At 36.6% G+C, this 22,189-nt stretch overlaps 2 protein-coding genes across 4 annotated transcripts; both read left to right on the top strand.

Annotated features, from left to right (window-relative positions):
• Nucleotides 1-462: 462 nt before the first annotated feature.
• Nucleotides 463-4,599, top strand: ovgp1 (oviductal glycoprotein 1; the record flags this gene model as incomplete). Its single annotated transcript, XM_084101296.1, has 11 exons — nt 463-469; nt 850-873; nt 964-1,168; nt 1,276-1,326; nt 1,531-1,696; nt 2,293-2,417; nt 2,519-2,639; nt 2,737-2,919; nt 3,010-3,126; nt 3,219-3,351; nt 3,435-4,599. 11 exons carry the CDS (start codon nt 463-465, stop codon nt 3,788-3,790), a joined length of 1,488 nt encoding a protein of 495 aa, XP_083957422.1. The 3' UTR covers nt 3,791-4,599.
• Nucleotides 4,600-7,909: 3,310 nt separating this feature from the next.
• On the top strand, nt 7,910-18,828 carry zc3h11a (zinc finger CCCH-type containing 11A). Of its 3 annotated transcripts, none has more exons than XM_084101880.1 (17): nt 7,911-8,027; nt 8,986-9,448; nt 9,590-9,737; nt 11,047-11,166; nt 11,264-11,387; nt 11,482-11,664; nt 14,011-14,076; nt 14,156-14,236; nt 14,322-14,423; nt 14,510-14,578; nt 14,683-14,778; nt 15,601-16,134; nt 16,248-16,318; nt 16,477-16,840; nt 17,124-17,275; nt 17,368-17,513; nt 17,628-18,828. In XM_084101880.1, exons 3-17 carry the CDS (start codon nt 9,684-9,686, stop codon nt 17,833-17,835), a joined length of 2,370 nt encoding a protein of 789 aa, XP_083958006.1. In that variant the 5' UTR covers nt 7,911-8,027; nt 8,986-9,448; nt 9,590-9,683; the 3' UTR covers nt 17,836-18,828. The 3 variants fall into 3 exon arrangements, with proteins under 3 accessions (XP_083958005.1, XP_083958006.1, XP_083958007.1); XM_084101881.1 differs by having other exon boundaries at nt 7,917-8,027; nt 9,379-9,448; XM_084101879.1 differs by having other exon boundaries at nt 7,910-9,448.
• The last annotated feature ends 3,361 nt before the right edge of the window (nt 18,829-22,189 follow it).

Genomic DNA, 22,189 nt, shown 5'->3' with positions numbered 1-22,189 from the left:
CAGAATAAAACTATAAAATAACAACCTAATGCAAAACATTCTGGGAACCAGAAATCTTCATCAACCTTTTTCTGTTTTTTTTCCTTCAGATTTTGGTTCCCAGAATGCTTTGCATGAGGCTGTTATTTTATAGTTTTATTCTGTAAAGATAAAGACTTGTTAATGTTTAATGTTCATTTAACTTTGAACAAACTGTTGCCAGTAATAACATCAATTTAAATCTACAGTAATTTACTGGCAAGCAGCTGCCAGTAATACTGTAATTTCTACAGGGTTTTTTTTTACAGTGTACTATAAAATGTAGGCTCAAATAAGATTTATGCATTCACATTTTCCTCACAATCTCAGGTCAATAAAGTAGCTTGAAGTTTTCATTGTATTCTCAAGCGTTTTGAATTGCATTCCATTTCAATCTATTGTGAACATCCTCAAGGGAATGGACATGCACACCATGATTCCACCATGAGAGGTACACTAAAGCGTATTGTGTCTGTCAAAGAAAAAAACTGTGTAATAAATGAATCTTGACTGGTCTGTTACTACAATCAAGTAAATCTTGATTGGCCAAATCTGATAGAAATCCTGTTTTTTTTTTTTAAAGGCCAGAAATTTTTTTAGCTGACATTTAGTGTCATGTTATACGTGTGTAGCCCTTCCCGTCTTTCTCCCCACCCCTCACTTTACTTCATGCGGAGTTCCCCATCACTCGAAACTAAAGGGACATGTTGCAGCAACAAAATGAACAGGGGAATAACGCATTTAACAGGTATTTTTGTCCTTGAATATGTTTCTTAAAATATTTATTTCATGTAAAAGCATGTACTAATGATCTTATTCCATTTTTGTCAGGCCTGAATTTGCTCTTTCAGTTCGGTAGGGTGATTTTCATTCATTATTCATTGAAATTACATCACCAAAGAATCACTGCTGACATAGGTTGTATCTTTATACTCTTTTTCTCAGTAACTTGTTCAAGACTGGTGTGTTACTTCACAAACTGGTCTCAGTACAGAGCAGGAACTGCTAGATACCTTCCAGAGAATGTGGACCCGAACTTGTGTACTCATTTGATCTATGCATTTGCCATTATAAACTATGCCAATAACTTAGCTGCAAGTGAGTGGAATGATGTGGCTCTTTATTCGACCTTCAATGCACTTAAGAACAAGTATGTTTGTAGCTTATGCTACATGTTTCTAGTCTCATTTATATTTGATTTGTCAAATGTTCTGCTACGTGACAAAGACTCATAAAATGTTTGTTTCATTTCTAAAGAAATCCTAAGTTGAAAACCTTGCTGTCTGTCAGAGACCAAGATTCAAGCCAGTAAGTGTTCCTTCTGTGTTTCTGAGTAAAAGTTGCCCTCTACTGGTAACATACCTTTTTTATATCTTATAAAAACGTTCTTTTTTTTAAAAACAAAAACATTTTTCATTTTCCTTCAAAAAGCCATTTTGCAATTAATCTGAAATATTTGTAAGCCACATTACCAGTTAAATAAGCAGCCATACATTTTCATGTTCACTCCAGATTCTCCAATATGTTGTCCAACTGGACAAACCGTCGGACATTCATCAAGTCTTCTATAGAATTTCTGAGGAAGTATAACTTTGATGGGCTGGATTTGGACTGGGAACACAAGGGCACTCCAGAGACGCGTCCGGAAGATAAGTTGAAATTCACTCTTCTGTGCAAGGTTAAAACTAATAATATGTTTTCAAATAGGGTTGCAAGAGTTTTCCAATGGATCATAAGAGGTCAGAGAGACACCTTATCTGTGTGAAATTTTAGTGGTACATAAATTTAACGCTACCGTACAAATATTTGGGGTCTGTAGAATTTTTTTAATGAATTTTGAAGAAAAAAAAGTCTGTTATGCTCACCAAGGCTGCATTTATTTGATCAAATACAGTAAAAACTAATATTGTGAAATATTATTACAATTTAAAATAACTTTATTGGAAATAAAATTATTGGATGAATATAAAGTTTAAAGAATTTATTTGAAATATAAATCTTTTGTAACATTATAAATGATCTTTACTGTCACTTTTGATCAATTTAATACATCCTTGCTAAATAAAAGTATTAGTATTATCTTAAAAAAAAAAAACTTTTGAACGATAGTGTACAAGGATGGAAATCAAACCATAATTGGGCAATTTATTGGCAATTGGTTTTTTTAAATCTTACCAAATTTATTGAGGTTTATGCTTTAAAACAAGCCAAAAAATACAACTTGCTAAAGGACTAAATAAAACCCCTTTCCAAAAAACTTTTGTGAAACTTTAGGAACTTCAAGAGGCATTTCTAGCTGAAAGCCAGTCACACAAAGATGCGAGACTGATTCTAACAGCAACTGTTTCAGCACAGAAAGAAGTCATTGAAAGGAGCTACAAAATTCAAGAGATCTCAAAGTAAGAACAACATGTCATTCCATGTCAATCCTTTTTTATGATCATTTTAAAAATGGCAGTTGAAAACAGTTTAAAAATGTGGAAATATTTTTTTTTTACAGGTATTTGGACTTTATTAGTGTCAAGACATTTGATTTTCATACGTTGAAAGATGGCATTGTGAGACATCATAGTCCTTTGTACAGTGCTGTCCATGACGAGGAAAATATTGACTCAAACACCGTAAGCACAGTGATTGACATTGAGCACATGGGTTTCAAGACAGTGAATAACTTTAATTTGGTACTGTGTAGTTTGCATAATTTCATCTTTCATGCAGGATTTTGCCCTGCAATACTGGAGATTCCAGGGAGCTCCTGCCAAGAAGTTGTTGATGGGCTTTGCCACATATGGACGTTCCTTCATCCTCACCTCCTCTCAGAATGGAGTTGGAGCTCCAGCCAATAACTTTGCTTCTCCTGGACCTTATACACAAGAGATGGGCCTGTGGTCTTACTTTGAAGTAAATGGAAACATCATTTCTGGACAGAAACTAACGGCTTGCAAATGCTTGTCAGTGATATCAAGTTAAGGAATATTTTCTTTTTTCAAGATATGTCTTTTCCTAAATGGTGGCGTAGTACAGTGGATTGAAGACCAGAAAGTTCCTTTTTCTGTTAAAGGCAGTGACTGGGTGGGATTTGACAACCTGAGGAGCTTTGACATTAAGGTAAATTTCAATTAAGTCACGTAATACTGTTATGTCTAAACTTAAAGATTATTTTTACATGACAAATAACAGCACTGCCTTCTACTGTTAAGATAAAATACTTACAGGAACATAGCTTTGGAGGTGCGTTTGTATGGGCTCTTGACCTGGATGACTTTTCTGGAAATTTCTGTGGACAAGGCAATTATCCTTTAGTTAACAACCTGAAGAAATGGTTAATACTTGGTGAGATTTTCATAAATATATATATTTTTTTTTTATGGTTATTTATGATCAGATTCTGAAATATATGTATTTATTTGCAACAGGAGCAAAAGATGAATTGTATGCTTCCATGGCTACAAGCACCAGCACTCCCAACAACACTTTTGCAACAGTTGGGAAGGGCTCTTCACCGCCAACATGTGTGAAAACTCTCAGCTCTCTCACAGCACTGGGAAGTCAGTTCTGTACGAATAAATCAGATGGACTTTATCACAGAATGGATTCCCTTAACTCCTTTTATAGCTGTACTGGAGGAATGACAAATATCACGTGGTGCACCCCTGCCGTTTTAAATCATTCTGGGGCAACACGACCATCACAGATTATCATTTTCATTACATTAGGAAGTGCAAGTCTCCTAACTCTGTGGCATTGCCTTAGCAGTAACTTACTGATTTAATGTAAAAACATGGATGGAAAGACAACTCAGCACAAGTTTTAAAATCTCTATTAGCTTATTGCAGGATACAGCCTGCTGGATACATGTTGAGCATTGTTGTGATTGTTACTAAATATTTTCTTAACTTTTTTTTTTTTAAGTTGGCATGAAACGGAAGTTGCAATAGTAGTTTCTTCCCTATTGTGATGTATATCAGAGTGAAATGGCTTCTCGAACAAGAAAAAAATGTAGGGCGACATTGATTTTGTCCATCTGTAATTGATTGAATGGTTGGATGGTTGCGGTTTGCTATTGCTGTGATCTCATGTGAGTGACAGGTTGCCCCGCTTTCACAGTATCATCAAAGAAGAGAAGAGATGCTGCAAGAGGGGAAGTTATTTGGATTGAGGGCACAGGGCACATGAATTTTTAAAAGATAATGACTGTGCACAGATAAATCATTTATAATAAATACTGCAATATTTCATAAAAACAAACCAAAAACAAACTTGATTTCATGGTGTCTTAAAAAGTCTGCTTTAAAATGAGCCTAATTTACCTGTGAGGCATTTTAGTCAATAGTCAAGCAACTCCTTTATCATAGAAAAGTGGCTCACTAATTTTTGTTGGATGTAAAAAAAAAATCTAAAACAAAACTGTTTTAGCAAATTACCTCTACACATGTAATGTGAAACAAAAGATGTACTGTTGCATGTATTTACTGGAAAATATGAATATAATTATTTTATTTTTCTTATTATTATTGTCATAATTATTATACATTTTATTGTTGGTGTCATTAAAATTATACATTAGTAAGTGAGCAACATTGTCTGTGTATTGTATAGTATTGGAGTATTTTTGGCTATTCCATATTGTGACTGATCTGTGTCAGTTTAGAGTCAGTTATAAATAAACCATGCAAAATATTGCTTTTATTCTTTTTATTTTATTCAATTTAACAAAAAATAAAAATCCCACAGTATAGTGACTATTCTAGCCAACCTGACTGCAGTAGCCAATCAAGATTGCCGTGTTTTCACACGCGCTTCAGGCACTGGTTCATGCAGAGTGTTCCTATAACATCGACACCATGCAGATGCAGTGTGGAAGTTCCATTTCAAAATGCGAACTGTACACATTTCTTGTGCTGGACACAAAAGAAATATACTTTTTAAAAAGTCTCCTGCTATTCCTCGCACAATTGCTATTTTATGGCTCCTGAAAACGTTTTCAATGGGGTCCGCAAGGGAGTTTAAAGCAACAATAATGAACTTTTTTGGAATTGGAAATGGAAATGGAATTGTCCATTACCGCTGTCGTAAATAATTTCGCCAAATTCAGGCAGTCACAAAGTCACAGATGGACAAATCTATGGGTGCAGCTCTGATTTGAACTGGCAAGCTGTTCCAAAGTTTAGGAGCGGCTATGGCAAAAGCCAAATCGCCACTAGATTTTAGTCTGGTTTTAGGAACAACTAAAAGCCTCTGATTGACAGACCTAAGAGCTCTTACTGGGTGGTGATTAATCAACAGGGTGCTAAACCATTTAAAGACTTAGAAACCAATAGAACACTTTAAAATCAATTCTATACCACACAGGTAGCCAGTGTAAAGACCGTAAAACAGGGGCAATATGCTCACACTTTCGAGCCCTCGAGCTCTCGCAGTGAATTTTGGACCATCTAAAGGCAATTTAAAGAAGACAAGAAGGCTACATAGAGTTACAATAGTCAAGCCTATAGGCTAGGTGATAAAAGCATAGATTACTCTTACAAAATTATTAAAAAAGTGAAAAAGACTTTTCACCAAAGACTTGCAATTGATAGAAACTTGATTTTACAACCTGATTAACTTGTCTTTCAAGCTTCAGAGCACTTTCGAGAAGGACTCCAAAGAGTTTTCACGTAGGCTAAGGCTTAACGTAAGTTAGTAGTCCAGTCATATAGCCTATTCATACGCCTATTCATTCTTTTTCTTACGTGAATAGGGTAAAAAATTTAACCTTTAGATATCACCATGAAAATTACTGAGTTGATTACTTACATCAAGACAAACAAAAATTGTATTACAAGTTTTTTTAAATTGTTTGTTAACATGGACAAACGGTGCATAATCTAATTATGTATGTGCTAATTTGCATAAATACCACAACAGATCTAAACATTGGGTATAGCCAGGTGAAAATGTGCTGTTGAATCTTGCTGACACATAACAGTAAAATACTTGATGTTAAGGTCTGAATGGAACCCATTTAGGCTACCCATAAGCATTAATACATAAAGGCAGGAAGAAGTAGCCTACTTTAGAAACCAGCCTTTATTAATTTTTAAGAGATGGGGCTTGGGGCTGGGTCCGTGGGACTGTTTCTGGGTGACGAGTCTGAGGGAAGAACAGGAGACAATGGTAAGGAGAATGCAGAAGACAAAAGGTAAGTAAAATAAAAAGTGAATCCCCAGAAACAGTCCCACGGACCCAGCCCCAAACCCCATCTCTGCAATAATAATTAATAAAGGCTGGTTTAAAGTACTTCTTCCTGCCTCTATGTATGTTCATGGGTAGCCTGAACATACATAGAGTTGTTGAGGTAGGCTAGTGCTTTTTGTCCCTCTCTGCAATTATAGTTTTTCAAAATGGCGGAATGACATGGAAGCCTCCTTGGACTTACCCGTCCAATGTAAATAAAGATAAGAAATTATTCTGATCATTGGCAGAGGTAATTTTACACCAATGAAAAATTACATATTTGTGACCCTGGACCACAAAACCAGTCACATGGGTCAATTTTTGGAAACTGAGCTTTATACATCTTCTGAAAGCTTTCCATTGATGTATGGTTTGTTAGGATATAACAATATTTGACCGAGATACAACTATTTGAACATCTGGAATCTGAGGGTGCAAAAAAATTGAAACATTGAGAAAATCGGCCTTAAAGTTGTCCATTTATGTTCGCGATTGTGCTGCATTCACTCACAAAAATAAATGTTTTATATATTTACGGTAGGAAATTTACAAAATATCTTCATGAAACATGATCTTTATTTAATATCCTAATGATTTTTGGCATAAAAACTAGTAACTGACCTGATGCTTTATTTGAGGTCACGTGAAAATAAGTGGGGCAGCCAGAAATCCTTAGGAATCCTTAGAAAGACTTAGGGTTAACTTTTGTACTTCCTGTTTAGATGAGGGCAAAAGTCTGCAAGTTTCCAATAGACAGACCACAAATGCTCGAATGTCTTAGAATAACGTGATAAACAAATGTTATCTGAGCTGAACATCTTGCAGAATTAAGGGTCATGTTGTGTAGTTGCTCTGTATTGTGTATTGTATTAAGATTAACAACTTTCTGACACATTTGGTATTTTCCTGAGTACAGAAAAAAAAAGCCACGAAGAATCCCATTAAGGGAAAGTTTCGAAAAAGACCCAAATATAGCCTATTCATACGGCTATTCATTCTTTTTCTTACATGAATAGGGTAGAAATTGTAACCTTTATATCACCATGAAAATTACTGAGTGGATTACTTACATCAAGACAAACAAAAAATGTATTAGAAGTTTTTTTAAATTGTTTGTTAACATAGACAAACGGTGCATAATCTAATTATGCATAAATTTGCATAAATACCACAACAGATCTAAACATTGGGTATAGCCAGGTGAAAATGTCTTGTTGAATCTTGCTGACACATAACAGTAAAATACTTAATGTTAAGGTCTGAATGGAACCCATTTAGGCTACCCATGAGCATAGGCCTACATAGAGGCAGGAAGAAGTACCTTAGAAACCAGTCTTTATTAATTATTATTGCAGAGATGGGGTTTGGGGCTGAGTCTGTGGGACTGTTTCTGGGGATTCACTTTTTATTTTACTTACCTTTTGTCTTCTGCATTCTCCTCCTTACCATTGTCTCCTGTTCTTACCTCAGACTCGTCCCCCAGAAACAGTTGCAATTTGCAATTCTGTTGCAATTTGTTCAAGGTTGACCCCCATTTTGGCTTAAAACGATTGGACTAAAAGTCGTAGGGGTTTAGAACAACATGAGGTTGAGTATAATATCAGTGTCATTTTTGGGTGAACTGTCCGTTTAATGAGCATGTCCGTCACAATGACGCAAGCACTTTCGTGCCTGTACAGACTGGCGCCATTTTGTTCCCTTGTGAAGTCGTAAAGGAATAACTCCAGTCCGGGAGCGTCGACCTCTCTACATGCACCAAACCGATCATACTTTATTCCAGTCGGTATAAACTGGTAATTGTGAACGCTTTATTTGTGATTGAACGTTTTATTTATTGATTAATTTACTTTAGTTAAATGTAGTAACGTTAGTTGTTCTAAATTTAACAACATGTTACCTAAAGTTAGCAACATGCTATTCGAAAGCCAATAGAATACTGTGTTATTTTCACGTAACGTTACACAGCTCTTGGACGTAAAGTTAAAATATACAAATTACTTGTTGTTTACACGTTGTTTGTATCGGTGTTTCTCATCTGACAGCCTAGTAAAAGGAGTTATAGCAAACACAGGACACCAAGGCCTAACACGACGAATGATAAAACTATTTTTTGAACTGTGGATTTAAATCAAAACGTGAACGTTACCACATTGTAATCGAACGATTAAAAACTGTGTTTATGGTAACGAACGTGTAATTTCTGATGTTCTTTCGTTTAATTTAACTTATGATCGAGTATATTGATAATATTTGTTTAATTATTTATCTGAAAAAAATGTGGCTTAAATATGTAATATTCACAAACGCTGATTTTGTAAGACGCACTCTGAATTTACAGGTGCGGATGCAAAATCGGCGAAATATTAATTCGTATATTACCAAATTTAAAACGTGACAATTGTGGTTTAACGTGGTCGAAAAACGAAGGCAAGAGTCAAAATGTGTAACTTAAACAATTTCGTTTTTAAAATTGTTTGTAACATGCATTATCACAGTTTATTGTGTCCAATTACATGTTCTATGAATCCAAAAACATGTCTCCCATGAGAATATTTTCAATGTAATATATATTGTGTCCCTGTCCTTATTCAAATAACCAATTATTCAGCACATGGGGAGTGTTTTTGTCTTCTTTTTGAAATGTAGGTTATGCAAGATCTTGTCCTTCATTCCAGAGGACAACTGGATTTGGATAATGAATTGGCTTCCCTGAAGATTGCTGCTTTTTCATCTTTTTTTATCTCACCATAGGTTTTTGTTTTTCCCCTATTGGGCATTTTTTTAAATGAGAAAAAAAAAAGTTCCAGTCTACCCCCCCTTTAAATTTTCCACCTGGCTTCAGGAGACGTAGAAGATATCCCACCTTTTTTTTCCTTTCCAAGATATCCAGTCCCATCTTTGCCCTCGGCTCTTCTTTTTTGACAACATCTAGCTTGACGATTTTTTTAAATTCCCCCAAACCCCCTCACCACTCAATTAACAACAATATTGGAGAGAGAGAAAAAAAAAAAAACCACGAAACGGACATTTTCCTCCATCTGCCAATTTTATCACAGCAGTCTGATGGGAACAGGTCTCTAAGAGGCAAAAGTTGCCCCCTCTTCCCCTGTTCAGTCTTTACTCATCAGTCAAGTATTCCTTCAGGATCAACACAGTGCGGAGCGACCCTTCAAGAAGCGCTTGAGATCACCAGGGAACGTCTCAGCCACTGCAGGTGAACAAAGTTTTTGCAATGCTTTCTCTCATCGGTATTTAAATATTGGCCACCATTTTGCATCATTCAGGACAGAATGTGAAAGTGAAACATGTGAAAGGATCAACAGGAGCATGAATAGGCTTGTAACACTCTAAATAGGGAGATTCACGTGGACCCTGTCGCAGACATCCGGAACGAGATCCCAGCATCATTGAAGAGCTCCTGACCTGGAAGAGTACAAACTTGTGCCAGAATGACCATGCGAGGAGATGACTGCTACTTCTTCTACTATTCCACCTGTACTAAGGTAAAATGAAGTGTAGAGTCACTGTTAGGGGTTGTTCACCTGACACTGTTTTCAACTTAAAAAAAAGAAAACTTTATATGTGTTTTGGCCATTCATTCGCAGGCCAACGACGGTTTGGCGGCCTGAAAATGCAAGCTTTTGAAATCAGGTTTCTAAGTGCAAGTTTTTGAGAATGCAAATTTGCGAAAACGGTTTCGTCATGCGCATGCATGTATTCAGTCCATTAACACATAGTGTTTACAAAGTGACTTCGCCAACTACTGGTCTGGCATCCATAATGCAGCGTTTTTAGTCGTTGTCGTGGATCCGTGTGAACGGGATCGATTTGACAACGTTGTCGTAAAGGAAAAACGTTAGCATTTTTTTGTACATCGTTATTGTGTAAACATACACTTAATTGGAAAACTATGCTAGCAATTGCTCAGAAATGTTAGATTTTTTTTTTCTCATGTTCAAATTTTGATAATGTAGGTCATTATAACAACTTATTACACGGCTCTGTGGAATACTGGATTCTGATTAGTGAATAGCGCCATTCAGCAGTAATGTTATTCCTCTAACAAAAAACGATAACAGGCTCAACCAGGTTACTGAAGTCAGCAGCGATATACGCTTGATAGGAACGTTTTTTCTTCGTGGAAGTTTTGCTTTTGGTGAGCTAATAAAATATTGAATCTCAGTTGAATCAATATTTTGTGTACAGTTATTTAATTATGCCATCCAGTATCGTGGCCTTGCTCTCTCTTCGCAGCTGCTGCCATTACAATCGCAGCTGCTGCCATTATGTGACTATTGTTTTGTACACTGTTGGTTTATAGGATAACAAACAGGTACGATTTTAAAAGAGTTTAATCTCAAATGTCTCTTTTTCCCATAATTAATGTGGCGAAATGCTGTGTAATAAGTGGTATGGCTGTACCGTATCCCTTAAATGTCCGTCTAGTTTGAACTTGCTGCGCTAGCAACTGCTCCCTCTGCGGACGCTTTGCATTTAAAGAGCTAATAAATATTTCAACTCAGATCAATATTTCGTGTCTAATTATTTACTTGTGGCAAGAAGCTGTGTAATAAGGGGGATAATGTACATCCATGTTTTGATCCATTAATTTTTTTAAATTTGTGTATTGTATTTAATGTGTTAATGTCTTTGTACAGCTCCTTGGCATGTTTTTAAAGTGATCTATAAATAAATGTAAAATGTATACTGTATATTAAATTAACAATTAATTGTAATATATAATATAAGTTAAATATTAAAATATTAATTTAATAAAAATGTAATGTGTTGTCCTTCAATTTGCCTTTGTAGGGTGACAGCTGTCCTTTTCGACACTGCGAGGCCGCCATGGGTAGCGAGACTGTCTGCAGCCTGTGGCAGGAGCAAAGGTGCTTCCGTAACATCTGCAAGTATCGCCATATGGAAATAAAGGTTTGTGACCATCTCCATACTCCCTTTATGTTGAGATCCTTTCATTGTTTCTTAAATGGGACCTTAAAAATGATCCACCCTGTTACTACCTTTATAGAAAAACCGCAAAGTAATCGCATGCTATTGGGAGAACCAGCCAGCTGGCTGCCAGAAACCTCACTGTGCTTTTCATCATGAGAAGCCACGCATCATTGATGGGAATTATTTTTCCCCCGACAAAGGTATTTGCCAGTCTTTGCAGTTTTTTTAATAATCTTTCATAAAAAAATCAAAAGTTCGAATAAATAAATTGGGCTTTTTATCATTGTTTTACAGGTCAAGCAAAGGAGAAAGAAGAGAACCCACACGAGGACCAAGTCAACCAAGTCCCTGCGCCCACTGCAAACCCTACTAACCCACAGCTTAGAGGGGTCATTAGAACTGAGACCCAGGAGAATGTCCCCAGCCCTACCCATCCACCTGTGGTCATCAACCCCGTGGATGATGATGATGAGGATGGTAAGCACACGTTCCTATGGGCTTGTCTGAAGTTTAAAATCATTGGTTACCCGTAAGCCAATCACATAACATTTGGTTATGGCGTGTGTTATGCGCATGCTCAGCCGCATCTAACTTCCACTGTAAACACATGTATGATGCGAAAACAAAACCATCGAGCGAAATACCGGAGTGAACATGGCTGTGAACGACTTTTGCAGATTATGTGAAGTAAATCTACGCATCCACGGTACAATCAGTGTCTACGTCGTCACGGCTCTCAGCCCGCCCTCTGTTCGTTGATTGGCCGGCTGTTTTCAGGCCGGAGGAAAACGGAAAGCTATTACGCTGTCTCGGACTGAGTACAGAAGCGAAATGAAATTGAGCGGAAGTACGAAGTCTGATGTAGTCAGGCTATTCTTCTCACCAATCTCTAGATAGATTGCAGATAGGCCTATATTATATGATATTATGGATCAGTGTTTCCTTGGTGTTTCATAATCGACACACTGTGACACCACTCATGCATCATGTGGAATTTCTAGTTTCCCCACTTGTAAACGTGGCGCATTGTCAGCACTGAACTGAACCAACTGTTTTAAAACTTTTTTCAATACTAATTTCTTTAATTTCACTCCCGCCTTGCATACAAAAACAAAACGCACATCTACATCAATAAATAAAGGATTCTGAAAGAGGGTAAAAAATAATAAAGTTCACTGTCATTAACGTCTTTTAAAAAAATAAATAATCATAAATAGATATGAGTATTTATGAAAAATGAGTAGCCTATGTGTTAACTATGCTTTGTCAATGTTAAGATTCTTTTTAATATGCCAATAAAAATACTGCAGGCTTTCTTCAGGTTATTACTTTATTAAAATTAAGCAAAACAAACAGACAAATGTTTATGCGGCGTCATGTATTTGTGAGCTTGCAGCTTGAATCTCTTAAATGAGAACGACAAGTTTAAAGCTTACAGGCTTCCGTACATCAACCCGCATCGTCTTTTGGGATTTCTAATGATTCTTTCAAGTCTGCATTCGATGCATCCTCTGTCAAGAACACATCCGGTTACTTTCATGCATCTGTACTTGCGTTCTTGAATACTGGAATTGAACTTCGACAGTTGATGACGACGTAGAGCGAGAACACAAGATCACTTAAAGGAATAGTTCACTTAAAAATGAAATTTCTGTCGTCATTTACTCACCCTCAAGTTGTTTTAAACCTGTATAAATTTCTTTCTTCTGCTGAACACAAAAGAAGATATTTTTAAGAATATTCGTAACCAAACAGTTGATGTAATTGGGTACCGACATTCTTCAAAATATCTTCCTTTGTGTTCAGCAGAAGAAAGAAATTCATACGAGTTTTAAACAACTTGAGGGTGAGTAAATTATGACAGAATTTAATTTTATTTAAACTATTCCTTTAAGAAAGCATATTGAGAAACATCCTTCGTCTCTATTGTTAGCGCCAAGTTTAAACTACATATCAAGCATTTATGTAACATTTCATTTGTGCATTAATGGCTGTTGTGTTAAAGTTTATTTACTTAAAGTAGGTACAGTATTTTATCTTAGAACACCATTGTTGATCTCCCCTCAGATGCAATGCTTTAATCCTGGCCTTGCACGCAATTCTTAAAATGCCCACAATATGGCGCCATTTATTGGTGAATCCAATATACCCGATTATGGAAAATGCTTAAATATTGTGAAAAATATCGGTAACAGTTATTATCGGTCGATCTCTAATGTATTGTTCTCTTTTAAAATGTTTTATTTTAAAACTATCATGTTTTTATGTGTATAAATTATGTGTGAATATTCCCAAACTCTGACGGTGCGATATCTCTATGGGTTATGTGATTGTCTTATTTCTAAAAATATTAAAAAATGTTTGTACTAAAGCAAAAATTATTGATAAACACATCTTTCGAAGGGAATAATAACAAGTACTTTGGGTGTCTTGTTTGTCATTTATTTTTCTTAAAAAAAGCACCAGAACTTCAATAAATTTTAATAGCAACACCGCATGAATGTGAATCGCGTGATATTCGCCTTTGATCTCGTAGGTGTATGATTCACTGTGAGAAGAGAGATCTGTCCATCTTGCCTGCACTTTTTCACTCCTCCCCTCACTTTAGCCTGCTTTTTTCTAAATTTCAGGCGAGCGAATCTCAAATTAGCCTATTCAGAACTCATAATTGATATTTCCCACTCACATTAGTTCCAACCCTTAATTAATCTTTGATTAGCTGGTTCAGGTGTGTTTAATTAGGATCGGGCTATGGTCTGCAGGTGGCCCTTCAAGAACAGAATGTGGCATCCCTGATCTTGACACATTGCTCATTGTTTGCAGATCAATTCTCAGAGGAAGGAGATGAATCTCTCGGAGGCTCACCCCGGAAACTGATCACACATAAAGGTGAAGACGGTTTCCATGTTTTGTTAATATTTTCTATTATGTATTGAGCGCTTTATTTTATTATTGGTCTGTCGTGCAGATGATTCGCTGAACTTTGGTATCCAGACACTGGAGGAGATCAGATTGAGGAAAGCACTCATGGCCAATCTGAAGAAAGCTGGTAAATAAACCCTCACATCTGTTGCTTTCCAGTGATCTGTTGTTCAGACATCTGATCTTAATTTTCACTTTTTGTTTGTTTGCAGGGCAGTCCACCATGCAGAGCTCTGCACAAAACAATGGAACTGCTATTGAAAAGGAAAACATTCAGTCTCTTTCACGTCTGGAAGTAAACAATGCCAAGAATGGTAAGCAGCCCAAGTGTTTGAACTTTGGTTTACATAGCATCAAACCATTTGTTCACATTTAAGCCCTTTTAAAATCTGTGTTGCAGATTCGTTTGTTAATGAAACTGGAAAAAGAAAAATTTCAGACAGACTTGGGAAAAGAATTTTGAAAAGAGGTACGTTTATGAAAACTGTTTCCTCGATATTGTAATGCATTTATGTACCCGTGGTCCCTTTTTACATATGCCAAAAACTGACAGATGTTATCATTTAATTGAAGATGGTCCTGTGGAGGAAGAGCTACCTTTGAAACGAAGCCTTGCTGAACGACTCGGTGCAACTGTTGAATCCTCCACAGATGTTCTACCACAGAAAGGTACGAGACTAGTTTATTGTCCCAGCTGTGGCTGTAGAGGCATTTTGTATCCCTTTTACAATTTATGTAAATCCCACCCGTGGACATTAATCCCTTAATCAACAAATCCATATTAGAGAAATGCCAAGCAGAATGGGTAGAATGTCAAAATAGCAAATTATTTGAAATAAATTCTGTGATTGGGAAAATGTCTACCCTTTTAAATCAAGACACGACTAAGTTGTATTTACAAGGTGTCTGATAAGCCATACTAGACTGACTCATTGGCATTTATTGAAGGGTGAAGGACAAAAATGTCAATACTTTAGTACCAACTTGTCTGTAAAACACATTATTTTGGATTGCCCAATCTTTAATGTTATGAGACGGCGCTTTTTATCAGGACAAACTTAAGGACTTATAGATCCAGAATTTATTTTAAAATTTTTAGCACAAGTACATTTAAAGAATCTTTGGTAACACTTTATTTTACAGTGTCAGTTACATATGTTACATGTAGTTACTATTGTAATAACTATAAATTATCCATAATTACATGCAACTAACCCTAAACCAAACCCTAATCATAACCCTATAGTGAGTACATGTAGTTAATTAATATTGCTCAGTACTTAAATGTATAAATGCACTGTAACAATGACACCTTAAAAGAAAGTGTAACCAAATATTTTATAGAATTGTACACATTTTGTACTTGTACTTTTTTTTCATTATTATACTTATATGATGTTGTATCTGCCATGTAATAGCCAGTGATGCTGATATAAAAATAAACTCAAATACTACTACTACTTCACAATTTACGTTAATAACTCTTTTCAGCTCAGAAACCAGTGCGAGAAAGACTTGGATTGACCTCCGGCCTGCCCAGCACCGACAGCGAGCCAAAACCATCCGGAGACATCCGTATAAAAACCCTTGAGGAGATTCGGCAAGAGAAGGCAGCCAAAAGCCTCAACTCAAGTAAAGTTGTGCGTGTTGTGAAAGAAGTGCCGAAGGAGCCGCTGAACCCTTCCAAGAAAAATGTCAAACCTGCTGGTGGACCCCCAGTTAAGACTTTCTCTGAGATCCTTCACGAAAAGAAAAAAATGCAGGAGAAAAGAGTCCAGGAAACGAACACGACTGCCAAAAGTCCAGAGGGGAATGAAGGACTTTGCTCTGCAGAAGCTGCAGTCAAGACCCCTGTGGCAGCCGCGGAGGTACGAGTTAAAACACTGGAGGAAATACGCAGGGAGAAGGCTGCAAGGATGCAAGCACAACTTCAAGAGAACGCAGATGACAAGACCCCAACCTCTAGTGAAGCAGAGTCAAGTGGACCTCCGAAGAGGCGCATTCTGCGTGTTAATAAAGCTTCAAGTAAGTCAGACACATTCATGTAGTTTGTTTCAAGGAAATGGTTTAAAAGTGTGGAAAACAGCCAAGGAAGTGTGTTCACATTTTTTTTTTTTTTTAATTGTAATTTTTTTTAGCTGCTGCTGCTGCCACTGTTGGTCAGACAAAACCAGACACATCTGATAAGAAACTGGAACCTGCTACAGAGGTAAGACAAATCCAAAACAACCCAAGACAACAAGCCTAAGAGGATATTGTTTCCTGTTTTTTATATATATATATATATATATATATATATATATATATATATATATATATATATATATATATATATATATATATAAATTTCCTTTGTTTAACTCGCAGACAAATGGAAAAGGCGAACTCTCCAGTGTGCCTGTTAAAGTGAAGACGTTTGAGGAGATCATGCGTGAGAAGAGACTCCGCAAGCTACAGGAGGAGCAAGTCACCTCCACCAACCAGAAAGACGCATCACCTGCTGCCTCTCCGCCAGCATCAGAATCCTCCGCCCAGCCTCAAACCACAGTGAGGCAGAGGATCGCCCTCAAACCCAAGACCTCTCCGCTCCCTGCTGCTGTAGTACCTCAGAAAAGCTCCCCCGGGCGGTCTGTAGATAGTACTCCATCGTCAAACACACCAAAGCCCTCCAGTTCTCCGGTCATTCCTGTCCAGCTCGCTGAGGGAACTATACAAACAGTGGAGAAAAAGGGTAGGAGTTAGATTCATTATCTCTTTATTTGATCATATAACTCGATTTCCATTTTTAAAGTACTTTACTGGCTGGATAGTTTTTTTACGTACAATATTACTCCTACAAAAATAGGATAAATAATAGAGATGATAATGTTTTAAATATGAGAAGCCAGTAATGTTTACTATAGTACTAATATAAACTAAAATAAGTGTGTATGTATTTATTTAGAAATGGAATGGAACTGTAACTCCCTTTTCCAAATGGCCTACTCACTTTGCTGCATTTGTCTGCGTTTCAGTGAAGCCCAAGGTGAACGTGAAGCCATCAGTAATGAAGCCGGCCCAGAGGAGGAAAGCTGCAAAAGTTCACTCTGCTGTTGCTGAAGTGAAACCTCTCAACGCCGCCTGTCAATCACCTCCCTCCCTGCTTATTCCCAACAAGCGCCTTAAGGTGAGGTTTATTTACTTAAGCAATTCTTTTGTCACTGCTGGTTAAAAAAAAAAAGAGTAGTTTAAGCATTTGTTTTTTTTGTACTCTTTCAGGTGGCTTCACCAACCTCTCTGACAGATGTTCGGTTCGACACTCAGCAGGTGCCCTGCTCTAACACAGAGGATATTCAAATGGTGCCTATGAGCTGCCTTGAGCCTGCCAGTACTACATCAGCAGAAACTGCTGCAGTCCCCCAAAGGTATGGGAAATGATCTTATTTCATCTGATGGAAGACTACCATTTTTAATTGATTTATATTAAATCGTCGTGCAGAAACGATACAAATTAACACTATTTTTTTTTTTCTTTGTAGCCCTGTGATCAGAACACCCAGTGTGCAGCGCAATCGGCGGTCCAGCACCACTTCTGGTCGAGCTGCTGTTACCAGTTCATCGATGGATGACTTTGAAGACCTGTTAGATGAATTCACTGATGATCGGCTTGAGGATGACTTGGAATTGGATTCGGGCAAGGGAGAGGATGACCTTCTTTTGGAACTCTCAGAGATGATTGACAGCTAGAAATGAGCGACGTCACCCCTTTACTTACTTGCCACTGCCACTATGAATAAAAAAGGACTGAGACATAATTCAACCCACACTATTTTAAAATAAGATCTTTTATTTTCAAACTCTGATAGATCTTGTTTTATTGTTCCTTTTAGATTTTTCTTGTCAATGTAAATATTTCTTCATCATCAATAGTGCTTTAGAGTTCTTTTCTTTAGTTGACTTCTTAAAGCTGTCAAAAATGGAGAAAAAAACGTAGTTGTTGCAGGTATGAGCAAGCCATCATAAGACGGCCTCAGGTATAATGATTGTGTTGGAGGTCATGTTATAGCACTGGTGATCATTCATTACAGAGGCGGGAAGTTTCAGTTGTGTACTGTGTATGCCAGAATTTTTATTTTATTTTTTTTGTATTGGAGAGGCACAGCAAGGCAACACCTTTCTCAGTGTTCATTTTGAGTTGCATGTATTAATCTGAGTTAAGAAATGTTCTTTGGCTGTCATTATCGACATTATTTTAACTGGTGATCTCACTAACCTTTGATCTGCTATAGGAAAAACATTTTGTGATCCTATTATTTAATGTTTTGACTGAGCTGGAGGTCACAGAAATGTTCCCCCATTTTTCATTTGGGTGGAAAAAATTCTATTATAAATGTTATGCTACATGGAATTCCCTTGGGAACCATCTACACCTTTTCACCTGGTAAAAAAGATTATCAAAACATTTGAGCAGTTACTCAGACTTCTGAATGCAACATGTAAACATGACAAAGCTGTGTTCTCAGGGAAAATCCTTAAGCTTTGCTCATCTTTTTTGACCTGTATATTTTCTTTTCTTTGAAAATGTCTTGACCCATGTCTTCTCTTAGTTTTATTCACCTTAGTTTACCAACATCATGTAGTAAGGGGCTGGGATGAAAACATCATGTAATCTGTACTGCAGTATCACCTAAGTTGCACCTCTTCAAAAACATTGTAAATAAAATGTCTATGAAAACCTTATTAGTGTGTTAGTTTTTTAACAGCATTTACAAAGCATTGTTATGTATTGGTTACTTTAGTATTTTTCTAAATACTTACTTTTTGGGAATGTGCTATTGTTTGAGTGGTTGGGATGCTGCATTTGTTGTGAAAGGTAATATCAGGGGCCCGTTCTTCGTACGTCGCTAACTCAGGATTTGATTGTTGGCGATTTGGCATGATCTTGGATTGTTTGGTTCTTCAAAGCTCATCCTGGACTTGCTGTCATAGCAACAGGTGCGCAATCTTAAACCTGCTCAGGAGCAGGCTTATTTCATGTTAACAGGATTAGATCGCGCCTTTATAAGCGGAGCTGATACGGGAAGTTTTTTCTCGTGAATCGTGAGATTGTCGTTTACATTATTAATTTGTTGGAAACGCACATTTATTTTCGACTTGTCGGAGTCGGGCTTTAACTACAGCACAAACTGTTTGCATTGCCCTAAGATTATTTGCGGCTCTTTCCTTTACACTATTGGAGATGCGCGAACTTGATGGAAAGTGGTGTCTGTGTCGTGTCATTCGGAGTTTACCTGGCGCTTTTAGGTTTTAAAAAAAAGTTTTGTTTTTTTTGTGGCATTTCCAACTAATTAAGACCCAATGCTGTAAAGCAGTTTTTTTAAGGCTATCATAATTTTTTTATGAAGATCATGCAATCATGACCATGCCGATTACAGTAGGCTATGTGTCACTCAGGCTTCACTAACGTGATTGGTACCATAGACTATAGGCTACCATAGACTGCCATCAAGGCCTCAATGATTATGTGAACAGAAAGGGGATTCACAATGTAAATGTGTAGCCCAGTTACTATTGTGATTCTTAATATTCCAGATTAATAATATTATATCAAATAAAAAAAGGCAGTTGACTAAAATCTTCCATATCACAAATGTGAAAGCAAAATGGCAAGGAGCATGACTTAAGAATTTTCAGAGATTCACATTCATGCACATTATTTGAAAGTGGTAAGGAAAGTTCCACAATTAAATATCAAGCTCACTGTAGGCTATTACATACACTATGCTGATCCTAACAGAACTGCATTTTTTCATAGGTGATTATGACATGTTCCTGCAGACAGGTGTTTTATGACCCCATTCCCTGACCCAAACCAGTTACAATGAAGCTCTAGCCAGGACAAGGGCACACAATTAAATGAACTTTGGCTAACTAAAGGGAAGATTTCAGTGTCTGAAAAGTCTGAGGGTTGCACACCTGACAGGGCCTGTGGCATTGTTGCATGTGCCATATTACACAACATTGCCAAAAAAACAACAACAAAAAAAAAAACACTTTTCATTAAATGTTTAATAAAAGACAAATATGCTTAGTTCCTTGAGTTTTATTTCAATAGTTCTTTGTAAAGAAAAGCCAGGGGTCAAGTGCCTGCAACAAGAGATATTAGACACATGCCTCATGCAACAAATAAAAAGGAAAAGTTGGCTATACACTGCCCACCTGTAGGCCTATGTGTCCTCTGTCTGTGCAGACTCTTCTGTAGGCCTTTCTGTAGATGTGGAATCATGCAACTTATATTGCAGCCATAAAGCATACAAGTATAAATTAAGTCAAGTTATTTATGCATTTGCAGGTAGGCTAGTTCCTCCATATGACAGTTATCTGAGAGGGTTTATTCACTGGAAACAAATGGACATTACAAAGTCTTATACTTTCTTTCCTTTGGAAAGTTAGAAAATGTCCACTTACTGCACATATTTCAGCCACCACTTTCTTGGGAACAGATACAAGTGTTGGTGTATTATGTAAAAGTGCACAAAAGAGGAAAACACAATGTCATTACAATGAACTACACTGGGGGAAAATGTGATCAATAACTCATGGCAAAATATTTTTACATTAACAGTTTATCAGTTTTCACTTTCACAAGTCAAAGCAATTCATCATTACTCAAGATTTGACAGTTGAAATGACTATACGGCCTTAATTTAATGCAGCAAAAATTATTTTACAGTGTAGGCTACTAAGATCTTTTCTATTTTTTTCTCAGCCTTTCTCTTGGTTGCTTTTATAAACAAATACCATTTATTTAACAGTGTCTTTTATAAAAGAGACTATAATATAACTAAAAATTAGCCTACCATTATGTAGAATATTTTTGTACTTCACTTTTGTTTGTTCCCATGTTCTAGTGTGGTGACTCTGACATTACAATGAACAAAGTAATTATGCAATTATTAAAATACAAAAATATAGGCTAATAAGTGATAAAAACATCTAACATGGCCACTTCTAACGGATTTAAACTGTCTGCTACTTTTTGCCAGCCCTCTCTCCTGGCTTTTGCAGACTTTGAGGTGTTCCCTGGCGTTTTGATTAAACATTAAAATTCCGAATAAACTTCGACTATTAGTTCATGCTCTGCTGAGGAGAAAAACTGAGCGCGCTCTTTGGCCACGATGAGCAGCCAATAGCAGCGTTGCTGATCAATGTATCGATACATATCCCCTTTTAACCAGAGCATGAACGCGCAATTATCTCAGATAACTCAATCCAGCGATACTAATCATATCCGGCAAGTATGTTCGAACCGAGTTAGCCAGATCATGATTCGCACGATGATATCATCTTGGATGTGTCATTTGATCTCGGATGTAATAAGCAAAGACCGTACAAAGCTCGTACAAAGAACGGGCCCCTGGTTTTGAAGTAAAAAAAAACCCCTCAAATTCTCTATTGAGCAGCATTTAAATCTCAGGATGTTTTCTTAGACATTTGTGCTGTAACAATATTTTAAATCCATTCATTCTAAAATAATGCAATATAACCCCACATACATTATTGTAGCCTATATATCTGTCTGTACATATAAGAAAACTGGCATATATCCTAAAAATGAAAGTTTTTTAGTAGGTTTTACATTCACAAAATGGAAATGCCTTTGTAAGCTGTTTTACATTACTGACATCAATCCTTTGCATAAGAATTTAGAAATGAAAAAGTTTAACCATTGTCAACTAAATAAAGTCAAAAAGCTGTCAAACTTATAATAATAATAATAATACACTTACTGATGTTTTATCATTGGAAGCCTCTGTATCTTACAGTGGACTCCACAAATATTGGCACCCTTGGTAAATATGAGCAAAACTGACTGAAAATTTGGTTTTACAATTTCTACTAGTACTTTCTCTCCTAGAAAAAAATCACTAGAACCTAACCTTTGATTAAAGTCTTAAAAAGTTTTAAAATAAACTTTTTTTCTGAAATATTTATTCCTCAATTATTGACACCCCTTCATTTAATATTGTGTAATAATTAATGTAATAATGTGCATGTGCAGCCTCCCTTTGCCAAGATAACAGCTCTTGATCTTCTCATA

The sequence above is a fragment of the Abramis brama genome (genome assembly GCF_963993115.1).
Source record: "Abramis brama genome assembly, chromosome: 23".
NCBI lineage: Eukaryota > Metazoa > Chordata > Actinopteri > Cypriniformes > Leuciscidae > Abramis > Abramis brama.
The sequence above is the reverse complement of the archived record's forward strand: the minus strand, read 5'-3'. Positions and strand labels throughout refer to the sequence as shown.

Bases quoted from the DNA above. Each gene is read 5' to 3' on its own strand.
- zc3h11a (XM_084101879.1), top strand. From the start codon at position 9,684: ATGACCATGCGAGGAGATGACTGCTACTTCTTCTACTATTCCACCTGT. The intron at 11,388-11,481 runs GTATTTGCCAGT...ATTGTTTTACAG, and splicing joins TTATTTTTCCCCCGACAAAG to GTCAAGCAAAGGAGAAAGAA. The intron at 14,779-15,600 runs GTACGAGACTAG...AACTCTTTTCAG, and splicing joins AGATGTTCTACCACAGAAAG to CTCAGAAACCAGTGCGAGAA.